Source organism: Drosophila arizonae, chromosome 3, assembly GCF_054131065.1.
Source record: "Drosophila arizonae isolate 15081-1271.41 chromosome 3, UAZ_ARI_1.0, whole genome shotgun sequence".
Lineage (NCBI taxonomy): Eukaryota > Metazoa > Arthropoda > Insecta > Diptera > Drosophilidae > Drosophila > Drosophila arizonae.
Window position 1 is genome coordinate 18180515 of NC_142923.1, and position 26129 is coordinate 18206643.

At 34.6% G+C, this 26129-nt stretch overlaps 2 protein-coding genes and 1 long non-coding RNA gene across 8 annotated transcripts in view; 1 reads left to right on the forward strand and 2 right to left on the reverse strand.

Annotated features, from left to right (window-relative positions):
- Positions 1-26129, forward strand: part of LOC108611919 (uncharacterized) — a 120558-nt gene that overhangs the window by 63168 nt on the left and 31261 nt on the right. For all 6 annotated transcript variants that reach the window (XM_089465979.1, XM_089465981.1, XM_089465982.1 and 3 more), the window contains one exon: positions 23490-23791. In XM_089465979.1, coding sequence (XP_089322105.1) covers positions 23491-23791 — 301 coding nt within the window. In that variant the 5' untranslated portion in view covers position 23490. The remainder of the gene's footprint in view (positions 1-23489; positions 23792-26129) is intronic.
- LOC149269813 (uncharacterized) lies at positions 274-16137 on the reverse strand. Its single transcript, XR_016269214.1, has 3 exons — positions 15419-16137; positions 12516-12912; positions 274-864 (listed from the first exon to the last, which is right to left on the reverse strand). It is a non-coding gene; the product is annotated as an uncharacterized LOC149269813 (long non-coding RNA).
- LOC108609904 (uncharacterized) lies at positions 19202-25093 on the reverse strand. The gene is made up of 4 exons (XM_089465985.1): positions 24846-25093; positions 19891-20071; positions 19719-19832; positions 19202-19657 (listed from the first exon to the last, which is right to left on the reverse strand). Exons 2-4 carry the CDS (start codon positions 19955-19957, stop codon positions 19452-19454), a joined length of 387 nt encoding a protein of 128 aa, XP_089322111.1. The 5' UTR covers positions 19958-20071; positions 24846-25093; the 3' UTR covers positions 19202-19451.

The window sequence follows — 26129 nt, forward strand, 5'->3', positions numbered from 1 at the left end:
TCCAGTATAAGGGGGATTTTTTATAATTTAATTTTTCGTTCCTTTTAAAAATAAATTATCTGCTTTTCAAAGTCTCTTTTGGAGAGTACTCTTAAGGTCTCATTGCGAAACGCAAAGATTATTTTGGAATTAAAAAAAAAAAAATGCAAATCATCATATAAAAACCAAATTAAATATTGTTATTGTATTTCCAAGATTAAATTGAAATTTACCTAAGAAAAGTTAAAAAAAAAAAATAGACATATTTAATTTTTTTTTTTTTTTTTTTTGCAGCATGTTTAATAAATATTTGTCTATTTTAAATTTTAATAATATTCCTAAAAATAAATAAATTGTTGCGAAATGTTAAATACTAGTCTAAGAATAACATGAAAGAATTATAAGAATCTATTGAGAGATTCTCTTCCATTATCTTCCCATAATCAATTTCTGTGCCATGATTTTTCTAATTTTCGTTGCACTTCAAAACATTTTTTTTGTTATCCTGTTCAGCTTTTCCTTTAACGCTGTCTATATCCGCTCATTAGCAGTTTCGTCCTCTCCTGTGCACAAGACTGGGCCAAACTCTGGCTGTGGCATCATTAGTGCATTGTTTTTCTCCAACAAACTGATGCAGATGCTGTGCTTCACATTTCGGAATAAGCAAAAATCGTAGACAAACATTATTCCAAAAATGGGCAAGTCTCTCGGCATAAGTGAGGCAGATGAGTACCAATTAAACGCTACAAGAGAATCTGAAACCAAATAAACGGAGCCAATCGAAAATCAAAATTTGCCAAACAATTTGAACAGACATCGCTTATATGGAGATATTTTGCCCAATTTATAATTCAAGTAGCTCTAAAAGCACAGAAAGCAAATGAGCTGGAAAAATATAAGAAATATCAGAGGAATTATATATATAAAATTGTTATGATTGAATAAAGTAAAAACAATGTATATATATAGAAGAAAAAAAAAAAGTATAAGAGAAAGTAATGGGATTTAATTTCTAATAATATGATATATACTATTTATAGTATATTTATAGTATAGTATATTTTATTTTTTAGTTCTCAATATCTATTTTCAAGCAGAAACAAATTAAAAAGCTCAGCTCATGTTAGTTTCGCCAAATTGATTGATTTTTTTTTTTTTTTTTTTTTTTTTTGGTTTTGCTTGGTTCTGTTTTGTTGTGACCTTGACTCTATACATTATCAAGTCCATCTATCTATCACAGCCAAAAGAGAGAGCTTGTCAAAAGTCAAAAGTTCAGTCTACAATTTGAACATGACATTTGTCAGGGGAGACAGACAGAAAGTGGCAGGAGATAAAGATAGAAATGGAACGAAATGGCGACATATCAACTGAACCTTAAATCAAGTTGTAAAGAGGCTGGGCTGGGCTGGGCTGGGATGGCAGCAGCTGTTGATGGAAATGCTAGCGACAATAATAACAACAACAACAACAGCAACAATAAGAGATACAGCAACAATAACATGAGAGCAATTCAGAAACAGGGAGAAAAAGAAGAGGAGATACAAACCAAAATGAAGATGGGCAGCTGCGAGGCATATGTACAAATATGCAGACAGACTCATATATCTACTCACACACAGACATACACATATACATATACTACATATATATATACAATCACACACACATGCAGCTATAAAAGTGACAAATGTTAAACGAAATGTAAAGAAAAACTGACAACAGGAAGACGCGACGTAATGAAGCATAAAAAGTACATTTTTCAAGATGACTGAAAATACATGTGACAGCAACAATAACAATAAAAAAATAAAAAAAAAATAATATATATATAGTATTAGAAAAAAATAAAACCAAAATTGAAAGCTATTTGGCAACTGTAGCGAAACGGAGATACACTTGGAAAATCTCAGCAATTGTCATAGATACGTTTTAGATGAAAATGTCATAAGGCTCAGAAAACTAGAGCTTAAGTGTTGCACTGAAATATAGCTGAAATCTGATGAGGTGAATAAAAAGTAAACAAACAAGATATTTTATATTTTATACTTTATATTTTATATTTTATATTTTATATTTTATATTTTATATTTTATATTTTATATTTTATATTTTATATTTTATATTTTATATTTTATATTTTATATTTTATATTTTATATTTTTTATTTTTTATTTTATATTTTATATTTTATATTTTACATTTTATATTTTATATTACATTTACATTTTACATTTTATATTTTATTTCTCTATTTTTTAAAATAATTTTTAATTTTTATTTTGTAGTTATTTCTTTCCCTTTGAAAATTAAACTGAAATTTGTTTACATTCTACTTAAATGTTATTATGCTACTTCCGACTTCACTCCTTTTAAATCAAAATCTTCGCCCTCTCTCCTTTTCTGTTTTCTTTTATCTTTTTGGTAGCTTAGGTTTTGATTTCAATTAACGAACAGCTGTCAAACCCTTTTAAATTTATTACAATGGTTATTCTTCCCTTTGTGAAGTGCACAAGAACCCGGGAGAACCAACCTGGGATTTGCTGGAGTTGCGGACTGGGCCACAAAATCAAAAAATCATAGCATACCTTGCGGCTTTCCCTTTCCTGCGCTCCTACTTATTTTATTTGATTTTTTTGTGCTGTCAACTTTCTTGGTCGTATTTTCGCGATGCTCTGTCGCATATGCGAAATACATTTTCACGCTTGTAATCAATGCTGCTCACTCTCTCTTTCTCTGTATCTCTATCTCTCTCTCACTCGCTCCGACATCGGGAGCTGGCAACTTATGCAAATTGTTGCCCTCGGCCAAGCCCCCGCCACGCCTCGCGTAATTGCTTAAATTTTTTTTTTTTTTTTTTTTTTTGTGCACGAGAGAAAAAAGAAAGAATAGCATAAGAAAAGAATAAGAAAACGACAAACGGCAAACCGAATTTAATTTGTTTTCGCTCGTTTTGTGCGCTCAACTTTTCGTGTTTCTTGCTTTCTTTTCTTTTCGCTTCCTCTACTTCTTATTTTGTAGCTCTTTGTTGTTGCTGTTATTGTCTAGCTTGTAATATTTATTATCGAATTGTGTAAAAGCAGCAGCAGCAATAACAACAAGGGGAATACAGTTAGCCGACAGCAACGGTACATGCCAACGCAGTGCGAGCAATTTCTGGAACTTGCCTTTGCCTGTTCCTGTGTGATACCCTCTACGAATTGTATGTGCTTGGAACGGATGTTTGTCGTTTGCCTGTACGAATGGACGATAATTGATTATTGTATAAATTTAGGTATAATTGGATTCTTACAACTGTAAAATATTTGGAGCATAATATGGTTGATTTTAATAATAAAAAAATAAAATCAATTTTTTAAATATTTCCCTAAAAATTATTGTTAATAATGTTAATAATAAATAAATAAAATAAATTTTAAAAAATTTTTCTTCAAATAATATTATATATAATATTTTAAAATATATGAGTACATATATTAAGGTAATTTTATATATATATTCCTTAAAATCTATATGGCTCGTATTATTTTATTTGAAATTTAACAAACAAAATATTTTGGTTTCCAAAATGTTATAAAAATATTGATTGAATTTTATAAATTTTAATTTATAATATATGAAATATATTTTTTAATTTAATTTGTATATATTTTAATTGTTTTTATACTTTGTCAGTCAAAACTTATAACTTAATTTTTGTATACTCTCTCTCTCTCTCTCTCTCTCTCTCTCTCTCCCTCTCTCTCCCTCTCTCTCTCCCTCTCTGCAAGTTGTGAAATTCCCATGTGTTTCATATCCACCCATGGCGCATGTATTTCTTAAGTCGTGCATACCCCTTGGCTCTACTATGTGCCATATTTCTTGTCAATTTCTTTGGTGCAGTTGCTGGAACAGGTTTCCCGCATAAGTTGCATTTGTAGCTACCAGTTGCGAGTTCCGTTTTTGGCTTTTTCAAATGTTTGCCAACATTGCAATTGGTATGCACACGCGTGGACTTCGCATAGTTGTCCTCAACCTCATACTTTATATGCCACGGCAACGTCGTCCCTCTCTATCTCTCTCGCGCGCGCTCTCTCTCTCTCTCTCTCTCTCGCACTGCTTTCATTCCCCCGTCTTTTTGCAGTTGAAGTCGTTGCAGTCAACGCTTGTCCTCCCGACAGGAAGTCTCGCCGGCATATGCCCTGCACGTATTGCCCTTATAAATTGTTGCCAAATACATGCGACCGACTATACTCTATATATATTGTCTACTTTATATGTATGTGAGTGTGTGTGCGAGAGTGTATGGATGACAGTTGCAATTGTGTCTGTTTTTTTTCCTTCTCCTTATTTTTGGTATGCACAGGACAATTTTGCTAGCAGTTGAAAACTCAAGCAAACTTTTTGCCTGGCCATGTTAACTGCCAGTCAATACGAATACAGAAACAGATATGGCTTATTTGGGCTAATGTTGTTGTTGATGTTTCTGTTGCTGTTGTTATTGTTGCTGCTGTTGCTGCTTGAAAAGCCAAGACCTTATGACTTATTCAGATGATGTTGGCGCTCTCACTCTGTGCACCGTTATTTTCTGCACAGTTCAGCTCAGTTCGGTTCAGTTCAGTTCAGCTCAGTTCAGTTCAGTTCGGTTCGGTTCAGTTTGTGTTGTCTCTGTTCCCGTATTGCTTTGAGTTACGTCATTAATTATACGACGCGTGCGACGTTGGGCCAATTAAATTTACGCATTTAATGAGAGAAGTGCTATATAAACGACATATATGACACACGAGGGCTGTTCTAACAATATACTAAATAGTTTTCAGTAAGGGTAATTTATGAAAACAGAAAATATAGAAAAAATAAAAAAAAAAAACAAATTTTGAAATAAATAAAAAATAAACTTCCTCTATTAACAACTCCATCTATATTAGTATACCACAATATATATTTATTAAAACTTAGAAGTTTACCTGTACATGATTATTATGATTTTAAGTATTAAATAATAATCGAACTACTGTAAAAAATATGAATAACTAAATTTTAATAACAAAATTTATTTATCAAAAATTTCAAATTAATTTTAATAATGTAATTAATTAAATTTTAAATTAATTTTTAAAATCAATTTAATTGAAATGTATATATTACTTTACAGAAACTCTACCTAAAATTTAAGTCGGTCCATTATTCATTTTCATAAATTTTCTGTACATATATAGTATATATGTAAAAATTTTTGTGTATATGTTTATTTCTTTCATCTTTCATGAAATCTGTTTTTCGCTCCACTTCCAGCGTTTCATAAAGAAAAGAAAAGAAAATAATCTTGAAGCACTTACTGCACACCATAACAAAAAGAAATCTCTCTTCAATATCAGATTAAAAGCTGCGTTTTTAAAGCTGCTTATATATGAGAATGTACATATAAATATACGTTATATATAATGCCAGAGGCAGCCTTACAAATGTTAATATATAAAAATTAATTTTGCTTTCTTTTATCAAATATATATATTAATCCATATACATACATATTCTTGGCTTTTGAAATTTATCAGAAATGTACTGACTTATGATTTATTTGTATTTATTTGTATTACATACAAAATAAACTTTTCATTTGCTCCATATGAGTTCTGCATTTAGAAAACGTAAACCACCCACAAAACTAACTTATATACCCAATATAAATTGTTTATATCCATCTTTTATATAGTATATCTAGCAAAGGAGCAACTTTCATTTATATAAATTTGCTTAAGCTCGAAAGCTGTTTAGACATCCCTCCCATAAAATACGAAACGAACGAAGCAACGTATGTGTATGTGTGTGTGTGTGTGTAGTGCGAGTAGAGCACATCTTGCAAGTTTAATACATTAATTAAGTTTATAACAGGGGCACACGCATATCAGCGTCTGAGCTCAGACCAGCTCCGTAGAGGTCCGACGTTAAGGTTCTGCTATGCATTGACTCCCATTGGCCCTCGAGTCGCTGGTCTCCCGTGGGGGTCATTGACACACATATCATGTGAAAATTGCCTGGAGACTTGGCATGCATTACAATGTTACATATCTATTCATCCATCTATCCATCCATCTATCTATATACCTATATAGCTAGCTAGCCGGCTAGCTATCTGTCAGCCGGGAGCACACAAGTTAAGCGCCTCAGCTTAGGCCCAACTTCAATTTACGAAAACTTTGAGCTTTTTGGTTGCTTCTGCTGTTGCTGTTTTGGTTTCGGTTTCGGTTTCTGTGGACCCATTGTGGGGTCAAGTGCTTTGCATAATCATCCAATGCCTGGTTACAAGTTCAAATACCCAAAAAAAAAAAAAAAAAAAAGAAGGAAATATGGGAATATACAAACATTTTCACCTTGTTCTTTAAGGGTTTTATATGTTCGTTTTTCGGTGTTTTTTTGTTTTTCTCTCTCCTTCTGTGCGTGCCCAGATATCGCCTGAGCTGTTCGCAAGCTCCAATTTAATTATACACCTGGCCCAAAATTTAAATATTCCCAAATAGGCATAGGCATAAGCTACGCACAACACTCATACACACCTACACATCTACACACATAGAAATACTGTTACACATGGCAAATACTCGTAAATTAAACGCATTAAGATATTTAAATAATGCTTTTTTGCGCTCTGCTTTATGTGTCACGTGATTAACTTGAATCATGCTACAAATTCATAAATTTCACGAAACACCAAGCTAACTGAGCTCCTGACAAGGGCGTGGCACGAGCCACATTTAAATACATAATGAAGCAATTATTGCCTTGGCCAAGTGTTGACCTACAGTAAGATTTACCAAATTCAATTTCGACATGAAACATTTGGCCTTGAATTGGATTTCACTTTAGTCCAACAGAAATTGAAATCTAGAAAATTAAATTAAAATTGAGAGATTGTTTTCTGATTTCGTTTATGAATAGCATTCGTTGCAATTCACTGTCTGGATATGAAGTGCGTTTTAATTGCGTTTTAGACATATTTTTTGGATCATATTTTAATCTCTAAGCTTAGTGATTTTATCTCAAATTTATTTTTAGCAATACTTTATAATTCACGTGAAATATAAAATCATTGAAAACTTTTAATTTACTTTTTATTCCATAAATCTGCAACATTTATATTATATAGAATTCGATTAAAGGAACCTGATAAATGTATATATCTAGAGCTGATATATATTGAGCAACACCGATGAGTTGATACTTTAATAAATTCTAATCATTTCAATTGGGAGTATCTGACTTAGAGATAAGTACGTTTACCCAAGTGCTTTGTTTTACCGCCTGGATTTTTCTGAGTGAAGTGGAAATGGAAGCCTAATTTAATGAGTTTTTCTGTTTAAGCGTATTCAAATAATTGAAGTTTGAAATCGATTTGTTTTCTGTTTCAAGCAAATCGAAAAAGTTAGAGAAAGCTATTAAACTTATTATAAAAGTTATTTATTATTTTTCATGGAAGCTTTTGAAAGAAAAATTCCTAATTTGAAGGCGATAGCTCCTTTGACTGCTCAAATCGATAAGTTTATGGATTCAAACAGACAGAGCAACAAACGGACGGACAGATGGTCAAATGGAAGGACGGAAGAAAAGCAGACATAAGGAAGGACAGCGGACGGATGGACAGAAGGATGATGAACAGACAGGCGGTCAGACATATGGACGAGAGGGCAAACGGAGCTATAAATGCATAGACAGACCGACGGACGGATATACAGACAGGCGATTGAGCGGGGAACCAAAGGACTGATAGTCAGGAAAACGAATGGATAGACGGCGAGCAGATGGACAAACGGACGTATAGAAAGGCGTTAAATCGGACGGACATATGAAGCAACAAATGGGCAGACAGTAGATCAGAAGCCAGAACAGGCCGATAGTTATACGTTGGGTCAGACAATTATTAATATATGCTCAGATTGAAGCAAAACTAGACGGACGGAGAGACTGAAGAGATATGGGGACCGGCATGATTGCACCGACTCGACTGTCAATCCTTATCAAGAACATATATGCTTTATGGTATAAAACACGCCTCCTTCAGCCTCTTGCATACACTTTTCAACCCTCATCAAAATACTCCATTTATCGTTTCACAGCAGAAAATTGTTTTATTTAATTGCTTTGTGTGTTAGAAAAACATTTAAAATTGATTGGAATATTTTGAAAATTTATTTATAATCTATTATGCAATTCTCTGCAATATGTTAAGCATAAAAAAGGTATATGAAATATTTTTGCCTAATGGAATTTCTGAATTCATTTCATGCTGGCAAGAGTTGAGCATTTGGCAAAAGCGAACGAGCACTTGGCCGTCTCTCCGAGGCCATTAGCCAAATATATATTGAGTCAGGCGCTGCTTCTGGGTGCATTCATCTTGCTCACTTTAAACTTGAAATCAGATTTTGTGGCATAAATCAGGATGCGAGCGCTACGTACGTTCAGTTCAGTTCATTGAAGTGTCGTTTATCGTTTTTGGCTTTTTTTTTTTTTTTTTCTTTTTTGGCAAACTGCCTGAACTTCGCCATGGTCATAAATATGCCAATTTGGCGTAGAAGAAAAAAATGAAGTTGACTCCCTAGCTAAACAGCTATCAGCAGCTCCCTAGCTAGTCAGTCAGTCAGAGCCGTAGAGTCGCTCAGAGCGAGAGAGAGAGAGAGAGAGAGCTGCACAATAAAAATAAAATTTATTACTCAAGTTTATGGCAAAGCAATAAATGTATCTTTCACTCACTAACTATATGTGTGTGTGTGTGTGTGTATGTCTGCATCTTCTCATCCATAAATATGCAACCATTCGCACCTAGGCGTATGCCACATGTGGCGCAGTCTCCCACACACACACACACACACACACAAACGCAGTTGGCCTGCTGTTAAAATGATTATGTTGTTAGCCCGTGAGCCACTCGGCCCATACCAACAACAACAACAACAACCTTGGCAGCAACAACAACCCTTGATTCAAATCCCATAAACTTGTTCAAGCTGCTCTTGTTGTTGTTGTTGTTGCTGGTGTTGCTGTGATAGTTGGCGTTTATATGGCTGGCAATTGCCGCATCATTAATCTTACTCACGGAAACGGCGCTTAGGTCAAAGTTTTGAGTTTGGGTAATTTATCTTCCAGTTTTTGGCCGCAATTATGTGCCGAAGCGGTAAAAACCTTAAACGAACTACAGTTCAACCAACCCACCCAGTTCACACCCACCACACCTGAAGCTTAACAAGAGCTAGGCAAATGTGACTAGACGACATTGAGACCTTATATACATATGCACATACATATATATATGCATATTTATTTATATATATACCTGGTCTCTTTAATGGGGGGTCCACAAAAGGTGCTTTCGCCTCACCGTTCACCGTTAACCGCGCGCTCTAATAATTCTTTGCCTTAATAATTGAGCAGCAATTTCGCACCCGCGGCACTAAAATTAAATTGAACTGTTTACAAACACATGAATTGCTTATGAGCGACGGTCGACAGTCGTCAGTTGGCTATGTGAATGTGTGTGTTTGTGTGTGTGTGGGTAAACTATGGCTGGCGCGCGTTGACTCGGTGAGTGTGTGGCGCCACCTATTGGCTGTTAGAGGCGTGTCAGCTTGTGTCGTGTCGCACGCGGGGTGTGGCCGGACGCATGTGTGTATGTGTGTGTATGCGGAATGCTTATCAAGCAAATGACAGTGCAGAACAGAAGTTGAGAATGCCAAACAGATGATGACCAAGCAACCCGATCGCACAGTGGTGCATGAGCGCATGGGAAATGAGTGAAAATGAGAGGCGAGCATATGACTGCAATAATGAGCTGTTCGATTGAGTTCATGTAAAATCATGTGAGCTGAAACTTGCTAGGGAAAAGCAATTCTAATACATAGTTTTAATTTCTGACTCTATGAGAACATATTCATTAGGTCCAAGAGCTGTAATTCGCTTATCTTTTCGCATAATTTAAATATATTATGCGTTTATTATTTGCTGCTATAAAATATGAAAAGGAATTCATTTCCATTCATTTAATTTCACTTTTTTCCTTTTAATTTTTAGAAAATTTATACACTTTAATATTGATAAGAGGATAATATATAGTAATATAGTTTAAATGGAAATTGTGTTATTGAAAAATAATTCACTTATTCTATATAGAGTATTTTAGATTATATATTTTAAATTTAAATTTTAAATAGTTTAACCGATCTTTGCTTTTATATGGACACAAAAATATAAAGAAACATAACTAGGGGGAATTTCAATTTCAATTAAAGATAGATATAGTATAGATTTATTTTATGGTATTATCTTGTTGCTTCACAAAAAATATTATATCACAAATTCTAATATTCCATCCTATTGTCTGAAGAGTTTAATATTACAACTGTTGCCTAAGATCTTAGCAAAACAAAATATGCTATTAATAAGAATAACACATATCCTTTTTTTTTTGGTAGCAGCTCATTCAAGAGTATTTAATAAATAAATATAAAATCTAAGGAGCACAACAAAAATCATTGCAAGTTCCAAAGCATGTTTTGCCCCACTTTCTCGCTCATTTCAACTGCTAAAACTATTAGTTAGCTTTGCAATCAATTCCATACCAGTGTGCGGCACACAATTAATTGCGTAAACAGAAACGCAATGGCCGTGGCTAAAGCCTGAGCATTGAATTATTCAAATCGTTCATAATTACAGCTGGCAAAACTCGCGCGCGCTCTCGACGCATTTATCAATTAAATGCGAATGCGGCAAATCCAGCAATTGAACAACAACAACAACAACAATAACAACAGCAACAACTAGGGCCATAGCAATAACAATAGCTGCTGTCGCAGCAGCAACAACAATTAAATTATTAAAAGTTTGCCATAAATAAAGGCAACAACTTGACAATTATTAAAACGAATTACATGCAAGTTGGGCGCATGAAATGATGTCCCCACAGTCAAAAGGTCTAAAAAGCAATGGGCACACAAATCCATAAACGAATAACTAACGGGCGCCGACTGCTCGATACTCGCTCAAAGCACGTCTGACATCTAGAACTTTATTTCTTTAGATATGAAGTAAAGGAGGAGCTGTCAAGATTGAACTGGGAGCTGACTTACAGTTCGAATGTGATTGACCGCTTGATACTCGCTCAAGCATATGCCAAAAACAGCTTATCGGTTTTTTTTTATGTCTAACAGAGAAAAGTAGTGGATGGAAAGCAGGTAAAGCTAACATGCATTTGCATATAAGTTAGAGCAATTTGATTGGCTGCTTGATACTCGCTCAAGTAATTTTTGATCGAAAAACCTACTTGTATCTAGTCGAATAAGGTGAGCTAGCAGAACAAGAGAGACGCATGGGTAAGGATCAAAAATATATATATGCATATATGTATATGAAACGACTGCTTGATACTCGCTCATATGATAGTCCATCAAAAAACTCATGCATATCTGAATATATCTAGCAAAACAAGCGAGAAAAGAAAGAAAGAGAGAGAGAGAGAGAGACACTGAACTGTGAATAGCATATAGCTGGCATGAGCTTCAATAGACTGTTTGATACTCGCTCAAGTAGAGCAGATACCTTTCTGATTCGATTTCCAATTGGATCAGAGATAAATTATCCAGCGAAATCAGCTAGCAGAGAGGTGAATGACCAAAATAGTTGTGCCAAAATAGTTGTGATTATAAATATGTTCAAGTGAGTGGCCTTAAAATGCTTTAGCCAGAATCATTCGGACGTTAAGTCAATAATTGGATAGATAGTAGCATAAAATGTAATGAATATACAAAACAAATTATTAAATTTATATTAAAATATCTTAAAATATAAACAAAAGTGCAAAAATTTCTCCAATTACTTCTATATTTTTATTACAATATTTAACTTATCAGAGCAGCTGTCATTTCTTCACTTTAAAACTGTCAGTCAAACAAATACGCTTCCTTTTCGCCCCTCTGGCTGAGCGGGCATTAAAAAGGGTTCTGCAACATGTCGTTGGGTCTGGGATACAAAGGGCAAAACGATATATGAGCTCTTAAATTTATGCGCTGCTTTATGGACACACATGTGTGTGTATGAGGTTGACTGTGAGTGGGAGTGAGAGTGTGAGTGTAGGTGGCTATGTGTGTGTGTGAGTGTGTGTTGTATGTGTGTGCTGTGTCCTGCGGGTTTATGAAATGCCAAGCGGCTGCTTTTTTGAACTGTTTAATCTCAATTACCAGTGCGAAATATGCAATAAATCTGTTATTGTTTGTTGTTGTTTTTTGGCTGTTGTTGCTGTTGTTGTTCTTGTTGCTCATGCAGCAAGTAGAAAAGAGAGTATATTGGCTTTTATGCTAAGCCTGCGTTTATAGTTATTATTTGTGTCACATTGATAATTTGTGTATAAATATGGCATGAATATATCCTAATAGAAAGTGGATATAGTATTGGGACAGATATAAATTTGATATAAATTTCTTAAGGGGCTTTTTATTCACCCGCTCTAGGCGCTTGATAAGTCTTAGCTACAGCTTGCATAGTTTTAAAGCTAGAATTTCTAAACTTAGACTCACCTGTGGTTGCTTCTACAGACTGTATTAACATCCAATTGGATAAGTTCCAATCGGAACTTACTACATTAGGCGGAAGATTAGAGCTAGCAGCTTCAAATCCAGTAACTTGTTATAGGCGAAACCCATAGATAGAGATTTTGGTATAATAGTTTATTATTATTTCTAAGGGCGTGGCACAATTATTTAATAACCTTTTTTTTTTGTAGAAACTTAACTTGTTTTTTATCGAGCCTACCATAAACGAGTATTCAGCAGTTGTTTAAGCTCTGTCTGACTCTAACTTTCCTACTCGCAGTGGCATATGTTGTTGTTGTTGTTGTCAGCCGTATGGATTCAAGTGCCCGCCGCAGTTGTTTCGAATTGCGCCTCTCAACTCCATTTTTCTGTTCACGCCGCTCTGTATATATGTACATATATATTATATATATATATATTTTTTATGATTGTTTTTCGTGGATTGCGCAATAAAAACAAAAATAATGGCAGCACTTGAAAAATATATAAAAAAAAGAATATATATATCTGTACAAATGTATATATACAACATGAAGTAGCATACGCAATTTGTGCATTGGCATTTTGGCTTTGCTTTTTTATTTTATTCACTTTTTTTGTCGTTGTTATTGTTTGTTTTGTATTTGTGTTTTGTTAGGCCGAGTTAAAGCCTTTAAGCACATAATTTCAATTGTTGTACATAACACAGAGGGATTAACTTTGATTTTGACATATGATTTGCGGGTGTGAGACTCCCTCTCTGTGTGTGTGTGTGTATGTGTGCATCTATGTGTGCGTGTGTGCAGCTGTGGCTATAAAAACAATTGCATGCCTGGATTTGTTATTTGGCTTTATATGCCTGCCAGCCAGTGTAAATTACCAGAGCGAAATACATGAAAAGCACCCGAAAAGCTCGAAATGCTTCAGTTGCACGCAGAGTCTTGGGCTTTGGCTTGCGGTTTCTGGCCACTGAGCAAGCACACAAAGATACTTTTGGCCAACAACAAATGAAAAGAAGAACAAGAAACAAAAAAAAAAAAAACCAATTCGTATGCAACATTTCTATGGACGCTTTCGCAATGTTCTTTGGCTCTGCATAACCAAATGTAATTAAGGCACAGTTTAGATGGGCTCACACGACGCTCCAAAGCCAGCTGAAAATTGTGCAAGACGAAATTGAATTGAATCAAAGGCAAAAAGAATGCAAAACAATTTTGTGTCGGTTTCTTTTTTTTTTTTTTTTTCTTGGCCGGAAAAGGAAATGTTAATTTGTATAAGCTGGAATGTAGGGGAAATGGGAGTATACGCCCATTATCGGGATGGGATAGTAATTAAGGCGTGAATAAGCGTAAAAGGACATTATATACGTATTATTGTATATTATGTAAATATATATAATATAAATATATATGTATATTCAATCATCATTGACTCTTGATGATAATGCTAATCATGATATAGTTTTTTCAGTATATCCATATTTTAGTTGATCGCAAAATATACTCGAACTGTTTTTCTCTTCTTCCCTCTCTCTCGCCGCCCTCCTTCACTATCTGACTATCTGCCTCTCTCGCTTGCTATATGTATCTCTCTCTCTCGCCTTCTGTTTTTTTCAACGCCCCTCGTTCTTTTCCTGTCTCTTTCCCAGACACTGTCTCTCTCTCGTCTCTATTTCCTCCTCCAATTTCCTCTCACCGTCACTATTTTTCTGTTTCTTTCTATTTCTATCTCTTCGTCACTCTCTATCTCCGTTTATCTTTGACTCTCTATCTTTCTCTCTCTCTCTTTCTCACTCTATTTACCTATCTCTTTGTCTTTCTCCCCTATTATATTCTCTCTTTTTATCTCTTTTATATCAAGTTCTGAGTACAAATTTCTTGATTAAATTAAATATAAAATCTTCCTTTCTGACCACGTAATTTATTATATACTTGTGCAAATATACATATTTTAATATAAAACTTTTAGCATATCAGTCCTTTCTAAATTAAAGATACTTGAGTTACACTAGCTTAATGGAGATAAAGCACTTCCATCCGCAAGCCACTTTTGCTTCTTTATTTATTTAGCTGGTGTAACCCACATCCCATTTAACTGCTCTTAAAAAAGGCAAGCTTAAAGAGTGTTACCACACTCATATAATATTATAATTTAATTCCAATTTTTTTTTTCGTTGTTGTGTGTGTTTGTTCCACAACTATGGCAACATTGTCCGCAGCTGCTGCTCTGCTGCTGCAGTGTCATATATATTTAATTATTAATATAATTAATATTTTTTTCGCTTGCACCAGCGAAGTGTGAATAATTTATGAAACCGAAAATTGCATTGCATCAACAAAACCAAAAAAATAAGTACAAAAATGAAAATAAAGAAAAAACACATAAAAACTAAGAGCAATTAAAAAGCCCAATTAAATGTGAATATTTAAATTTATATAAGAGTAGCAAAGCAAAGCGAAATAAACTATAGCATTATTTTTGGCAGTTGAAAAACCCTTTGATAAGATGTTTTTTGCTTTGATTTTGGCCAGAGCGAAAGCGAAAAACAAAAACGCAACAATTTCCATCAACTTTGAAGGCATCTAATTGACTTTGAAGCGCTTTTACAGCGATTAACTCGAATGTATCTCACAGATACACGCACCTACGTGCTGCACTAACTGCTGACTGTGTATATATATATGTGTGTGTGTATGTGTGTGCATATATATTACAGCTCTCACTTAAGTTCATTTAAAGTTTTGCTTAAATTTTTGCCGCGCCCAAAGAGCAGGAGCAGCAGCAGAGGCAAAGGCAAAAGCAGACAGAGCCAGCTTATGTGCTAAATTTAAAACCTGCATGCCATTTACCAACACACACACAAGCACACACACTACACACTCACACACATTCATGTACAAGCAACTTACATATGTTATTATCGCACAAACTCGCAAATTTTCGCCCGAGCGCTACGGCTCCCAAATGTATGCTACGTTTTTCAGCATTTTTCTTGCTGCGCTGCCTCTGCCGTCTCGGCTGGCTCTGCTGCTGCTCTGCCCCCAATGGACGCTCGTACTTAAACATATTTATGCTAGTGGCAGGACTCGTCGGTTGCTGCTGCTGTTGCTGTTGCTGCTGTTTGTTTTGCAGCTCGTTGACATTTGATGTCACTGTGTCAGCGGCATAAAAAATTAAAAGTATTAAAATGATGCTGAAATCCCATGCCCAATCCTTGGTCCACCCAGATGTTTAGGAGTGAGTGCAATAGAAAGAGAGAGAGAGAGAGAGTGGGTGAGTGGGAGGGAGAGAAAACAGCTGAGCGAATCGCTAGCATAATATGCGTAATAAAAACTTGCGGTCGGCCTTTCTTGCCTTCGGTTTGACCTTCTCCATGGCAACTTTGCAGCTCTCAACTGGTGTCGACCATGAGAAGGGACAGTTTGTTCTGCTGTTGTTGTCGCTGTCACTTTCGTTGTTGTTGTTGCTGTTGCTGTAGTGGCTGTTTGTGCCTTCTCAGCTGCTTGTTATACTCTAAAGTAAGTGAGCTGTTTTGCTCTGACATCATTTAACATGACAGGAAAGTGAGTGGACGCTACTCTAGGCAGTGGTCGACTAATGTCAAGAGTTGGCGTTAATGTCGCTTTTGAAAAACTTGCTAAACTCTCACAAAAGTTAAATGGCTTTTAGCTTCTAAAAATAGAAATCATTTTATATGTTTTGCCATTTTTCATGTCAAGTTTTATTTCTTGTTTTTAAAGATTTTTTTTTATTTACTATATAGCTATGTTATAAATTGATAATGTGTATCAAAATCTATGTCGAAATTGATGTAAAAGTTTATTTATATATAAATATGTCTACCATAGATCGTAGATAACTGTTAACCGTTCTATTGTTTCATTGGCTTTCACTCTCGCTCAGAATAAGAGCCTTCGTTTCATTTCGTTTGTGTTTCGTGGGACGCTCTTTTAGCGAACATCGTTATGATTGACGATTTGTGAGCTATGATATATACTATACATAAATATATATTCCAATGGCTTAGTTAATATATGAAATTAATGTGTACACAATTTAAATATGTCTTATTTTATTGGGTACTTCGAAGCGTAGACATTAGTTTCTATAACTTATTCAGTATAAAAATTTAGAAATACGCATACTAAATATTATCTACAAATGTATAAAAAATTGTTAATGCTCAGTTATGGTTTACAAAAAAATAATAATAATTATACATATATAAAAAATAAAAATATAACTATTGTGACAAAAATACAAACTAAACACAATCAGCAAATATTAATATTTATTTTTTACATTTTTCTTTAATTTTATTTACAAAATCACCACTATTTAGAATGCACAAAAAAAAAATCAATTTTTTAATATATTTATATTTATTTTTTACATGTATGTTAAATTAAATTTAGGAAATCAGAAATTATTGGCATGTAAAATTGCATGTTGAATATAAAAAATATAGAGATTTATTTTTTACATTTAACACAAATTGAAAAATTATTGTTAACTCAACAGAACAAATAAAATTATATGTTCGATACAATAGTAAGATTAAATTAAATTCGTATATATTTATATATTATATTTATTTAATATTTTTTTAAAAATATTTTCTATATATATTTATTTATTATTTTGAGTATAAAATTCGTAAACTTCGTCAATTTCTTATCTAATCAGTTGAAACTCCAAGATTACAGATACAAGGAATCATATAACTAAGCTGTATCTACTAATATTGTATTATATTTGCATCTACTCCATATTTAAACATTTCTACCAAATAGATTTCATGCATTGAAGTAAGCTTTTTCATGCCTTAAAGTGTATTGGAAGTTTGCTTGGGCAAAAGCAGCGAGATTTCAAATTTGAACATTTTTTAAAGTCTCATCGCTTTGGGGCATAGACGGACGGGGGTCAAGCAGTCAGGCAGGCAGCCAGGCACTCAGTTAGGCAGGCACTCAGGCTATGTGGCGCCCGCATTGGGGCAGCTGGCGGTCTGTGCGTGACAGACGTTACTCTGCTCCGCCTGTCACACGCTGCTCGCCGCTTTGCTTTGTCTTACGCGTAATCTTGCCATCTCGCTCTGCCCTGTTGTAGCTGCTGGCCATGGGCATTGCGTCTGACTGTCGCGCTGCCCCACTGTCTGTCTCTCTCTCTCTCTCTCTCTCTCACTGTCTGTCTGTCTGTCAGCCAACAAGTTAGTCATTTGCTGTATCAAAAATAAAACGCAAATAAAAAACTTTTACGACATATTTATCTTTTCTGGCGCAACTCTCGACCGTTCTGACTGCCTGACTTTCCGTAGGTGAGATGTGCGTACGTGTGTATTTGAGCAGAAATATATTTGAAGGTGCATAACAGAGCAGAAACCGAAGCAGAAGAATAAGAAATATCAGCACACATGCTTATACACACACACACACACACACACACACACACACACACACACACACACACACACACACACACACACGCTAGCTCAGTCAACTGTGTGATGTATCGTTTGGTTTTACATGGTCAGCCCAAGTGTTGCAAAAGTCAGATTCGATTTGTCACCATCAACATAATGAAAAACAATCAGTAAAATGCCAGACGGCAATTGTAGATTGATATTGATTTAGCTGAGCCAAGCTGCATGTCGTTTTGCACAGACAGCACATGACAGTGCCTGCCGAAGATTGGGTAAACACTTTGAGAATCGCCGAGAAAGGTGTGGTGGGGGCAAACGAAATAAACACACCTACACATTCTGTAGTTGCCAACTACTATATAATGCATTCTAACTGGCAGCATGGATTAAGCAAACAAATGCAAGTGCAGCGAAACACTTTCAAATAAACATAAATATTATAGGATTTGCACAAAAATTAACTAATTAGAAATAAATAAATATTTGCCAAGACGTTGCACATCTGTAAGTATGTATTGTGTAAAGCTAAAGTCCCAATTAAATAAATATGAAATGTCCACAAAATCTATTTAAGTTTTATGACAGTCGTTAACATTTCTGTATATATATCGATATGAAATTGCACAAACAAGCAAACAGACTGCGCACTTGAAGAGCTTGAATAGGGATTTAACTAGGCGAAAAAAATTGTTGAATACCTTTTGTTCTTCAAGTATTTTCTTTATGAAATTTGTGTATTTGTGCAAATTGAGTTCAGTTTTTATTTTCCGATGGATTGGAGGATGTATCGTGCATCCAATATTTTTATTGTCCATAATTCAAAGTATCCAGCTTCAGTTGCTTTCAAATTATGTCCAATAAGCGAATTCATAGTTGATTGATTTTTGTTCAATAATTTTTTTTTTTTTTTATAATTAGATTTGTAGGGATATAAATTATAATATTCTAAGTTTTATACTTTACCAAGTGCCAAAGAGAAGAGCGAACTATGTTCTACAATTATTCAGCTAATCATTCTGATCAGTATTATATGTGCTTAATAGTTCTGCCACGCCTACTTTTGCTTTTTCTTATATACATGTTTACAACAAAAATTGCAATTTGAACTCATATTACTAATATTATCAATGAGTTCAAGGGAAATGAAAGGTCAGCCTACGTTTGCATAACAAACTATATGAACTCACCTTGCTTATGGCTTTGTTTCACCTACATACGTTCTTTCTAGGGGTTATGAGAATTGAATAGAAACGTCCCTTAAAAAAAAAGAACATTTAAATTATTTGAATTATATTTAAAAGTATGCTCGCTGGCATTCTAAGCACCATAAGTGGTTTTGTCTTAAGCTGTTGTCACATTATTAGCACCATATAAAAATGAATAAATTGTATTTAATAATTGTTTAGAGCTCGTGCTCCTTCTCTCCGTATGGCTCCCTCCTTCTCGCTTTCACTCACTTTATAGCTTCGATTCGTATTAAATCGCAGTTAAGCTTGTTGTTATCTTCCTCTCTTTCGTTTCGATTAAATTGTTTTTGTTTGTATGTCTTGTATTTTATTCTCCAAATCTTCTTGTACTGCCCTCCCAGCTTTCTGCTTGTGCTGGCACTGTTCCAAGTACCGCGGCCCAAAGTAGTGAGTGCGTTGAAAGTGTTTGCTCCTTTGCTCCGCTATTGCTTGCTCTTCCTGCAGCTTCACCTTGGGCACCACAAACTGCTCATAATACTCATCTGTAGTAGATGAATATATATATAGACAGAAATATATAAAGAGAGCAGGAGCTATGCTCACCCAATGTTAGATCCATTACATTTGTATTGAATACACAGTTGGCGTTTTTCGTGCCTCTAATAGAGGAGTTAAGATTAGGCAGATCAGGACGAACATGCTGTTTGTAATATTCATCTGAGGGCAAAGATGAGATAGGTTATATATTGCATATGTACATATAGTGACTACTTACCTAATGGTAGTTCGAGTTTTCTAGAGTTTAACACTTTAAAACGCTCATCACTTGCTTTTTCAGCCATTTGAAAGCCTCTTTCAACTTTTTCAAGAAATTTTAATCGAACTTTATTCAATTCCAGTTGTAAAAACGTTTCAAGTTTAATGCGTAGCAAACTAGATTTAACGTGTTTGGTGAGCTATAGAGTATAGAATTTAGAATATAGGATATAGAATAAATAGTACATATAACATAGAATAATAATTGTTTTTTGCATTATATTCATTTATTTCCCAGCTAAATCAAATGGTTCTCAAAAGCACATTTAACTGGACTTTTAATGTAGGCTCTTAGTCTACCGAAAATCCCTGACTATAGCACATGTTTCAATTGTAAGAACTTGGGACTTAGCCAGCATATATTTTACTTATCCGAAACTCTAAGCTGACTTAAATAACTCGACTTAGGACTTGATTTTCCACTCTCCACTCTCGACTCCCGATTCTCTTCCCGTCTTTTTTGTAGTGCCTATCAGTAAAGGAATGTACTATATATATACACGTTTCTTTTCGGGGGTCTCTACTTTTATGGCGCCTCGTAATGTGCGCAGAGGTACCCAAACCATCGAAGCCTTAAAGCTCAACAATCGTGCTAATGGGCCGTGCTCGTCGACGTCGTCCTTGTCAGAGTTCCAGCAGTTGTCGCCCGGCTCCCTCGTCGTCCTCCACGTCCTCGACGTCGTCGGCGTCGTCAACGTCGTCTGGTGTGCCAAAGTTTTTATTTGTTATTATATACTTTGGCGTGTCAAATAAACATCACACATCTACGTACATGAAACATGTTTTATATGCCAGCGCTCTATGAATGTTCTATATGTGTGTGTGCATGCACGTATGTGTGTGTGTGTGTTAAGTGTGAGTGTTCGAGCTTCTACGTGCTGTGGTTGCGCACTTCTTTTTTTGTTTTGTTCAAGTTAGAGGCATTTGAATGCGAATATGTAAGAGTATAACTGTGTGTGTGTGTGTGTGTGTGCGATTGTGTGTATTGGAGTGTGAGTGCTTTTGCTCGTGTGTGACTGCGACTCATTTGCATGAATTGTCGCAAGCTTTTAGGTGAACTTCACCCTAAGTCGGGCTGAGGAGTTGCTCATAAAGCGACAATGTGTGAGCACAGTGACATGCAAGTGCTTGAACGAGTTATGAAAATATGTCAAACGACAGTTTTTAATGATGATTATAGATAATTGAAATCTAATTGATCATGACTATGAAATAAACACCCATTCTGGCTTTTATTTTATTTAAATTTTTATTTTTTTTTTATTTTATTCTTTTCATAATATTTAGTTTTATTTTTCAGATAATATTTTTCTTTTTATTTATTTTTCCATTGTATTGTTGGATTTATTTACTCACATGTTATTTTAATATTTTCATAATTATTATATATATTTTTGAATTTTTACTTCATAATATCTTTTTACATTACATCAATATTTTATTTTATTTTATTTATTTTTTGTTAATTTAATATTTAATTATTCTTATTTTATTTTATTTTATTTATATTTCATAATTAATTTAATTTACTGATTTTTATTATTTTATAAAATAACTTAAAAAATCTTTATTATTTTTTTTGTAAACATTTCAACCAAAGTTCTATTAAAAAAATAATTTTCAATAAATATTTTTCTTATTATGATTAAATCGCGTTCGCTCCACTGTGCTATTGAGCTGTGACTTTTAATGGCGCTCTCATGGTATTGGGGTGGGAGCACCGTTAATTTTATGCCATTTTATTCACCCTAACGCGCGATTTATGCTAAGCAGTGACAAATAAATAAATGGCTAGACCGAAGGTGTCTGCCAGAGCTCGCCTAATGAGTGTCTTCATATATCATGCGCCATGCTCCGCGCTCCATTTACTCACAGACAAATGGAAATGGAATTATTTGAAATGCAACCAAACTATTTTCAACTAGAAACAATATATTTGATCAGTCTTCGTATTTTCTTTAACTGTTCAATTTGTTTTGGCCAGCCATTGAGTGTGTGTTAAACTGTTGCCTTACTGTGTATTTATTTGATATTCCAAACAAAATATTTCAATATTTCGAGCAGGCTTTTCCCTCTTCAGCTCTTCTCCTCTCTCACTATTTTGTTTACTAATTTTTTATGGGGCTTTTAGTTTGTGTGAGTTTTGCACACTAAGTGCCGGTCCTTTGCAAATGCATTCCCTTACAACTTTCATGACGCTGACGATTTTTGCTCCTGTTTTATTCAGCATTTTTATTTGAAAGTAAGCCACAAAAATAAAAATAAATTTATGTATAAATTTGGCAAATTTTCAAATTTTTAGTAGCTTTTAATATTTGAGCAAGGTTGGTCTTTTACAGTTTAAGCTGAGCTGCCGGCAAGCTTATTTTATTTTATTTGCCCATTTATTTACACAAAGTATAAGCTGTTTATTAATTTTCCTTTTTATTTTAAATTTTTTTTTTTTTTTTCTTTTGCTTAGCTTTGTTTGGTTTGATGAAAATAAATATTTGTGGCTTTTTTGTAATGTATGATAAATAAAACGAGTTACAGTTATATTTACTCTGGTGACATTGACAGAGACGAAGTCATTTCTTTTGATATATCAACAATATCTCAAGCATATAATATTTTACTTAAACTGTTTCTTAAACATATAAACTTGTTTGACAATTTTGTAAGTAAAGCTGAGTAATTGCTGTTGTATTATATAATTCTGCTAAATTTCAGTAGAGTGAGCTGAGCATTGAAAGTTAAATTATATGGTGGAGCAAAGAGAAATTCAAATCAACAATGTACACAAATAAGAATTTGTAAATTATAATGCAAAGTAAAAAAATATATAAATTAAATTAAATTTTAAAAATAAATAAATAATAATAATATTAATAATAGAGAGGGTCAAGCAACGCAGCAATAAAACTTTAAATATTAATAATAATCAATAATCAATAAACGAAAAAAAAAATAAAAACACTGTAAAATTAAATATGTATTTAAATATCAATAATAGAAATATATACAAAAAATGAGAATTAAAAAAAAAAAATAAATTAAATAAATTAAAATAAACTATAGAATTAAATATTTAATTTAATAATATAGTATATTATTTTATAGCATTATATTCAATATTTTTAGCTTCTTTAATATTTTATTTATTTATTTAAATTTATATCAAGCATCACAATCACCTAAAAAGTAAGCAATCGCTTTCTAAAGTTATTTCAAGCTTCTCTCGGTTTTAATATGAGCATTAACTTGCCGTCGACTACAAACTCAGCCGAAAGAGAATTGTTTGCCCAGGGGTTTTACAAAGAGAGTTCAACTTGCATGCACGTACGCCAAAGACTTACATACATATATATCTGATAAGTGAGAGATAAGCTGTAGCATCTTTCATTATTTTGCTGTGTAAGTGCTAAGCTGCTCTGCCCTTGCTCATCTCTCTTACATTCGCACTTGCCAGACAAGATTACACACACTTAAAACGACTTTAAGCACTGCCCTAGAAATACTACCCAAACTGAAACTGTTAACTAATTTGCTCATCCACCTTTTCTGTACGCTTCCTTTTAGCATGCACCTGTACCTGGCGCTGATCTCGTGCCTCGTCTGCACCGCCCACTGCTGGCAGTTCGATGGCGGAGGCGCTGCTGCGGCGGGTCAGAGGTTGCATCGCAGTGCCCGGAATATAGCCCGCGCCCTGGCACGTGGTCCGCCGCCGGCACGAGGATCAGCTGCGCTGCTTGGCAGCCAGCAGCAGGATGTGCTCTATGCGTGTCCACTCAACTCGATGTGCCAATGCGCTGGCTTGCCCAACGAGACGTCCACCCTGATTGAGATTAATTGCAACGAGGTGGCCCTCTACAAGTTTCCAGGTAAGTCAAGGGTAAATGTATATAGAGGGAGGGAGAGGGAGATATATGTATGTATGTGTATGTGTGAGCTGAAGTTATTCAGCTGCTGTCAATATGTGCTGGACCAGCAGCTGCGGCCACATTCAACTTGTCTCGCTTTTATTTATGTGGCAAATATTTTTGTTGCCAACTCGGGCGACAATGAAACTTGCCACTAGCTGCTTTTCTCCCCATTCCTCACTCTCTCTCCCCCTGTCTACCCTTCTCCCTTCGTCTGTCTTTTTCTCTGTGTCGCCTGCGGCGCAATGTAATTTTTTAATGAAGCCTCAAACGGCTTTGTCCTGCCTGCTTGGCTGCCGTTGCTGTGTTACCCACAACAAAATTAAATCTTACATTTAAGTTTGCCAATTAGTTGTAAAAATAAAGTTTTCCTTCTCCCTCTCCCTCTCTTTATCTGTCTCTCTCTCTCTCCGGCACAGACTTTTTCGGCTGTGGTTCCAGAAAGTTTTTTAACGATTGCTGTGGCAAAAATTCAACGCTAATTTCGTAGTTTTTAAGTAATGAATGGCAAGTTCTGTGCCCCATTGTCATTTCGTTAGCATTGCGCACTCCAAAAATAAAGCACACGCACACACACAGGCACAAACTCTCGGAACTGCCCTCGCTCCAGTCGTCGACCGCAAAAATATTGCCATTAGCTGCAGTGCTGCAAAATGCAAACAACGGGACACGCCTGCCGCCCTTTTTGATGGCAAGTTGCGGCATAAAGTTGCATATACTCCCGAAAACTGTTGACTACCAAAACACATACACACACACACACACACACTCATACACACATACATTGACAGACAGTCCAGGCAACTGTCAAATATGAACGCTCGAGCCACTGAAAAGTTTTCTTGGCTAACAGTCGCTTTGGCTCTGAGGAGGTTTTGGGTGTTGGCTAAAAGGAAGGCAGCTGCGGGTGCGTTTGGAGCCCCTATTTTGACCTGTTTTGCTTTTACTGTTATCCGCATTGCCAAGTAATCTATCAAAATATGCGACGTACATATCGAAAAAAAAATTTACTTGCCTTTTCTACTGCAATTTTCTGTCTTTTTTATTTGTTTTTTTTTTTTTTTTTTTTTTTTTATAAAATTATTTCAACTCTTTGAATTGTTTTATGTTTCGTATCGGTTCAATTTTATAACAAACTAATTACACTGGCTCATGTAAGCGTTGTGGTATTATTATTATATATTAAGTTTTTATTGGAAACAGAGAAGTGCGTACTGTTGGAGTGAGTTTGCATATTAGCGACTAGTGATGATACACCAAACTCGATTCTATTGGCGAATTAATTGTATTGCCAAATGGGTTGCGATTAATTGAAACCACAATCGATGATTCCAAAAATAATTACATAGGTACTCGAAAATATTTCTGTGGAAAAGAAACAGGCATATCAGTTTCCCTAAAGCGGGACCAACACACAGTTAGATTTTATTTTTTCTGACTTTTAAACTTTTTAAATAAATATTAACATATATATTTGGAGCATTTAATATATGTGTTCACAATATATAATCTTGGGGACTAAAATCATTTTATTTGAAATTGATATGATATTAAATATAATTAAATATTATAAAATAATAGTTCAATAATTAATATAATAATAATAATAATAATTCAGTCAATTAATAAATTTCGAGTGTCATCACTAACAGTGACAATTGCAAGATGAATTGTCAGAGCAGGACAGCTATAGCTGCTGCTGAACGTGGCTCTTTGTGTTACTAAGTGGGAGCGAGATGGCTACTACTGCACACAGAGAGTCGCTATGATTTCGATAACGACAAATATGCAACCAAAAATGTGGATTTTGCCAGAAAAGATGAGGAAAGGCAATTGGTCCAAGGTTATTGGAATAGAAACATTCTATTTCTAGTAAAAAGAGCTTTTTATTAAAAAAGTGTGCAACTCCAGGAAGTCAGATCTCAAAGGGCGGCGAATATATCAGATGCCAAGACTTCAGATTCTAGTTGTGCAACTGATAATTCAGAGTCTAAAGCTTTACAACTCGAGTCCCAAAACTAACAAATTAAATTCGAAATTTCTAGCTTCTTTGCAGACTGCCAAACGGACAGATTGACTGACTGATTAGTAGATATGTAGAGTAATTAGTCTAATAGAAAGGCAACTTAAAGCAAGACAGACATTATACCAAGCTAATATACTCTCTTAATCCCATGCACAAGCATTTCAAATGCAATATCAAAAATTAAGAAATTTAATATATGTATATTGTAATATTCCTTTGTATTTTTGTGGACATGAACTGATTTTTGTCCGTTAATAATAACAAAAGGCAAAT

What these genes read in the sequence shown, in the direction of transcription:
- LOC108609904 (XM_089465985.1), bottom strand. Translation starts at nt 19,957, where the DNA reads ATGGCTGAAAAAGCAAGTGATGAGCGTTTTAAAGTGTTAAACTCTAGA. An exon ending in AAAACTCGAACTACCATTAG is followed by an intron (nt 19,833 to 19,890) that starts GTAAGTAGTCAC and finishes CTTTGCCCTCAG; the next exon opens with ATGAATATTACAAACAGCAT. An exon ending in TGTAATGGATCTAACATTGG is followed by an intron (nt 19,658 to 19,718) that starts GTGAGCATAGCT and finishes CATCTACTACAG; the next exon opens with ATGAGTATTATGAGCAGTTT.